Genomic DNA, 5,207 nt, shown 5'->3' with positions numbered 1-5,207 from the left:
CACACCGGCCTGGGAGAAGAGAACATGGCGCTGCCTGTCTCTCCACAGCGAACATTGAAGCGCCGCAGAGGCGACGGGCCGGTGCCAACGCAATAAATCATGCGCCAGTTTGGTTGCTACAGAGGGCACTAGGCATCAAGCACAAGCTGTAGCCGCCCCAGACCACCACCATGTGCCTTGTTTAAACCCAAAGGCCAGCCAGACCAGAGTAACTTCACACAAGAAAGAGAAGATCAACACATGCAGCTGCAGCAGCAACTGTGCTGGGTAACATGGACAGCACTCTGCACTTCACAGATCATCACAGGATCCGATTCTGCACAAAAACAAAAAAAAATTGACGGGAGGATACCAACAGGCAACATGCTGGGGTGCCCCAACTGGGGAAGGAAGGAGAAGACAAGATGGCAATGGTATCAATCAATCAATGGACGGGCGGGATCAAATCCTCTTTTTACACTAAGAGTCACCAATCAAACAAACCCTGGCTACAGGGCTCTGGAAAACCCACAGAAAAAAGATTTGGGATGCACCACGACGACGACGAGAAAAATCGGTTACATGTACACTGGTGAACTGATGAAAGAAAGAAAAAACGCGGGGAAGCTCACGCTGTTATGGCGCACAAATCGTCGCAGACAGTCTTCATGTTAGGCCTCTCATTTACAGGAAGAATGCACCGGAGGGAGATGGCGAGCAGCTCGTCCATCACCCTCGGCGACTCTTCCAACCCGGCGATGTCCCGGTCGAAGCAGTCAGTCCCCCGCCCTTCCCTGTTGCACATCTGAACCCAGTCCGTCAGGTCCACCGCACCGGATTGCCCCGAGATGATGTCCCCCGCGCTTTTCCGCGTCAACATCTCCAGGACGACCACGCCAAACGCATACACATCGCCCTTGAACGACGGCATGGGCTTGGCCGTGTTTGCCAGCTCTGGGGCTCGGTACCCCAATGCTCCTAAGTTCAGTATTTGCTCGGCAATACCACTTGGAGTCGTGAACCGATGGAGGCAGTAATCAACCAGCTTCGGAGAGAGGTCAGGACCGGTCAGGAATATATTAGTGGGCTTCAGGTTGCCATGAGGCAGGCCCTTCTCATGGTGTAGGAACTGGAGGCAACGGGCCAGATCAATTGCAATCTTGAGCCGTTGACAGACTGACAGGCGCGAGTATCTTCTAGGAGTCGACTCTGCACAGGGGCAAGGTCATATTTTCAGTAACTAATTACAGAAGAATATGTTTGGTATGCAGAAATGAATGAATTGGGAATTACATGCGCAGATCCAATGATAATATGAACAAATAGTAGCAGGAACAATTTCAGAGATGATGAGTGAATATTTCATTGCAAGCAAGCAAATTATACCGGCCTAAAACAAGGAATAATTCCAAAGGTTGCGGATTCAAAAGGAAATGAGCATGAGATAGTTACCATAAAGGTATAGTGCCAAGCTATCGCCATTGACATAGTCAGAAATAATTAATCTTTCTTGCTCCTTTGGCCCCCAATAGAACGCTCTCCATGAAATTATATTCGGATGCTTGATGGTGCCAATCCTTTTTATCTCCTTAGTGAACTCCTTTTTATGCTTTACAAGACCAACACGCAACCATTTCACTGTCAGGACATGCCCGCTTTGTAGTGCTGCCTTGTACGTTGTACCATGACTGCTCCTTCCAAGAACCTCTGCTGGAGCACGGGACAGGTCTTCAGCTGTGAAAACTAAGGTGTTGTCTAGGAAAATCAACTCTCCAACCAACCGGTCTGGTGAATACACTTCAAAAGTCACAGGTTCCTCATGGAATCTAGAATCAAGAAAATGTGGTGATGATGGCAACGCAGACCGAGGAGAAGACTCCCGAACAGATGCTGCAGCTGAGGTCTCAGTCACACCAGAGCTTGTAGATTCGACGACTTCCTTTGGATCAGCATATCCATATTCAACAGCAGCCTCAGCCAATAGCTCTTTCTGAGCAGACATTGATCGAGCTGCAGCTGTTAAGAGATGGTCATTTGAGAAACTTGTCTTCGTTGGAATGACATTATCTTTTTGATTCTTGAACAAATTTGGACGGCTTAATTTCCCGAGCTTTAGATCTCTGAGCGTAATCTGGCCTCTAAATCCGTTTCTTCCACAAAGCTCTTGAGACCTTACCACATAGATTGCCAATACTATGAAGATCACGAGCAAGACACCTCCAATGCAGCCAACGATGACTGCAACTTTAACACCAGCCTTATGTCCATGAGATTGAGACGCTCGACTCTGTGCAAGTCCACCATCGCCATTGTTTGGAGCAGGCAGACCATCTGGGAAAATTAGAAAGTCATTTCCAGGTCTAAAGCAAGTTATGGGAAACTTCTCAAGACTTTGAGGAATAGTTCCTCGTAGATCATTGTAAGATACATTGAACATCTTCAAATCAGCCTGAGGCATATCAGGAATTCTGCCACTGAAGTGATTGTGAGATAGATCAAGATACTCCAATCCTTGAAGCTTGTTTATCTCATCTGGTATCTCGCCAGACAACTCGTTCATCGCAAGAGTAAGGGACTCAAGTCTTTGCAGGTTAGAAATTTCTGGTGGCAACTGACCAGATAAAGAATTGCTGGACAAATCAACAATCTTGAGAGAAGGTTGAGAAGATAGCATTATGGACTCTGTTGAATGAGGGCTCTGAAATGGAATAGTCCCAGAGAAGTTGTTTCCAGAAAGGTTCAACACTGTAAGAGTAGGCGACAGAATAAAAACAGGCAAAACAGGGCCACCAAGTGCATTCAAACTGAGATCAAGGAAAGATAGCTTTTGATAGGTTCCCAACACTGAAGGGACAGATCCCTTCAACGAATTGTTCCGCAACTTCAGGGTAACTAAGTTCTGAAACTGAGGGGCATCATTCGGGTAGCTCCCCTCCAGCTTGTTTGAACTCAAGTCAATCACCTCCACTATGCCATCCCAAGAACGCAAAATAGCTAATTCCCCAGAAAGCAGGTTCCCACTCAGATCAACTGAGACACACTTGCCAACAGTGGCTGGTAATGAACCTGATAGCACATTTGAAGAGAGATTCAACATTTTCAAAGTCGTAGAGTTCACAACTGGCATTGATCCTGCAAAATTACAAGGCACACAAGTCAATTACAGCTGTAGACATATGGCAATTATTCAAAGCTCCAAACTACTGCATGCTCACTAGTCACGAAAGCTGTCCTTATATATTTTCAATAGCATATGATCTGTTGTGATAGCACTGAAAATAGTCGCATTGCATAAAGTCATATTAGCTACTTAGTTAGAATAGATGCAGGAACAAGTCTAGCACGGAAGAAACAAAGTGTCAACATGACAAATTCCTCTTGAGCATGCAAGAGTCAAACAGTTACACACTTCTATAAAATTTATTGCTAGGATGACATCTTGTAGACCCCTGCGCGAAAAAGACCAAAAGAAGAGGCTAAAATAAGCTATAGGCTAGTCATGCATGCGAGCAGACGGTTGCTGATCATCAGCATGGAAATGCAAATGCCATGATTTTCCGAGTCGCGACAAATTCTTTGGCAGAAAACGACATGCGAAATTCACACGAGAGCCAAATGTTTGGTGTGCTAATGGAATCCTCCAAGCAAACAGACATGTCCAGATTCAAGATGCAGCAAAGAATCTGCGCACGAGGAATTTGCCAGCATTAGGAACATTTGCGTTGTGAATGCCACCAATGCTAAGCACCTAACTAGGTGCTTGTGATCCAAGTACAACAACATTGTGGGAGCTCACTGGCCATCAACATTGGCAAGGCATCCAAAGCTCAAGGAGCAGGGAGCCAACATCACCACTATTCCAGCTTGGGTTAAGATTCACACTACTAGTAGATCGTGAAAATTCAACAATATATGTGTTCATTCATTGACTAGGGAAAGGATGAGATACCTGAGAAGCCATTCCGGCTGAGATCGACCTCGAGAAGCCGCATCGAATTATGCAGGAGCGTCTCAGGCATCATCCCAAAGAGGCCATTACCAGCCACCCTGAAGACGGAGAGCGAGAACCACGAATCGAGCCTCGGAACCATCCCAGCAATCCCGGTGTTGCTCAAATCAAGGACCTCCAAGTTCTTGAACGCCCCCACCGTCTCGCTCCTGAAGAAGCCGCCGGCCAGCCTGTTGTGGCTGAGGTTCATGTACCTGGCCGTGTTCCCGATGCTGGTCAGGCTGGCGAGCTCCAAATCGACGGCCCCGGTGAACTGGTTGTCGCTGAGATCAATGTGCTCGGCGTTGCGGAGCTCGGCGAGCAGATCGCTGACATTGCCCCAGAAGGAGTTGCGGCGGAGGTCGATGCGGCGCAGGTTCTGCAGCTCCCGGATCCCATCGGTGGGGAAGCCGGAGGTGAAGTTGTTGTAGGAGAGGTTGAGGTGGACGAGGCCGGAGAGGTCGGCGAGGCGGCCCGGGATGGGCCCGTAGAAGCGGTTGCCGGAGAGGTCGAGGTGGCGCAGCGAGGAGAGGTAGCCGATGGCGGGGGGCAGGCGGCCGGAGAAGGCGTTGCCGGCGAGGGAGAGGTTCTGCAGGCCGCGCATGCCGGCGAGCGTGCCCACCTTGAGCTCCCCGGCGAGGCCGAGGCCGTCGAGCGCGACGGCGACGACGGCGCCGCCGTCGCACACCACGCCGCGCCAGCGGGCCGGGCACGCGCCCCCGCCGGCGCCGGCCTCGGGCGCGTCCGGCCGCGACCAGGATCCCAGCACCGGGTCGCGCCGCCGGTCCGAGATGCCCTTCTTGAACTCGAGCAGCGCGGACACGTCGTCGCCCCTGGCGCCGCCGCCGCCAAGCACCAGCAGAAGCAGGAAAACGTGGAGCGCGGCCATGGATGCGGGCTGTGGAGACAGGCTGCGTCTAGGGTTAGGGCTGGGAGCAGCGGCGGGGGGCGGCAGCGGCGGCCATTGGAGGGCGCGGGGGGGGGGGGGGGGGGGGGGGGGGGGGGGGGGGGCTGGAGCGCCTGCGCGTGGGTGTGGGAGAGGTCTGGGGGGTGGAGGAGATGTGCTCTGAGAGAAAGGCCAAATTTTTGGAAACGGGAGGGGATGGATGGTAATAATAACGGCGAGAGGGGAGAGGGGCGTCCGGTACAGACTGGAAAGTTACAAGTGGTTGCTCTGTTGCTGGTGTTTACCTTAGCTGTGACCCGCTGTTTACTTCTCTGTCACTGTGCAAACTATAGT

General features: G+C 51.0%; 1 protein-coding gene across 1 annotated transcript; it reads right to left on the bottom strand.

The window, feature by feature from the left end:
• Positions 1-402: 402 nt before the first annotated feature.
• On the bottom strand, positions 403-4,947 carry LOC125536159 (Leucine-rich receptor-like protein kinase family protein). The gene is made up of 3 exons (XM_048699309.2): positions 3,929-4,947; positions 1,432-3,111; positions 403-1,188 (listed from the first exon to the last, which is right to left on the bottom strand). The coding sequence occupies exons 1-3, from the start codon at positions 4,854-4,856 to the stop codon at positions 608-610; spliced, it is 3,189 nt and encodes a 1,062-aa protein (XP_048555266.2). The 5' UTR covers positions 4,857-4,947; the 3' UTR covers positions 403-607.
• Between the last annotated feature and the right edge of the window lie 260 nt (positions 4,948-5,207).

Source organism: Triticum urartu, chromosome 2A (genome assembly GCF_056163025.1).
Source record: "Triticum urartu cultivar PI428250 chromosome 2A, HENAU_Tu73, whole genome shotgun sequence".
NCBI classification, from domain to species: domain Eukaryota; kingdom Viridiplantae; phylum Streptophyta; class Magnoliopsida; order Poales; family Poaceae; genus Triticum; species Triticum urartu.
This window is presented reverse-complemented; position numbering and strand designations above follow the sequence as displayed.

Excerpts from the sequence above, each read along its gene's own strand:
- LOC125536159 (XM_048699309.2), bottom strand. The coding sequence starts at position 4,856 with ATGGCCGCGCTCCACGTTTTCCTGCTTCTGCTGGTGCTTGGCGGCGGC. Across the intron at positions 3,112-3,928 it reads CAGCCGGAATGGCTTCTCAG|GATCAATGCCAGTTGTGAAC; the intron begins GTATCTCATCCT and ends GTAATTTTGCAG. Across the intron at positions 1,189-1,431 it reads CTTGGCACTATACCTTTATG|AGTCGACTCCTAGAAGATAC; the intron begins GTAACTATCTCA and ends GCCCCTGTGCAG.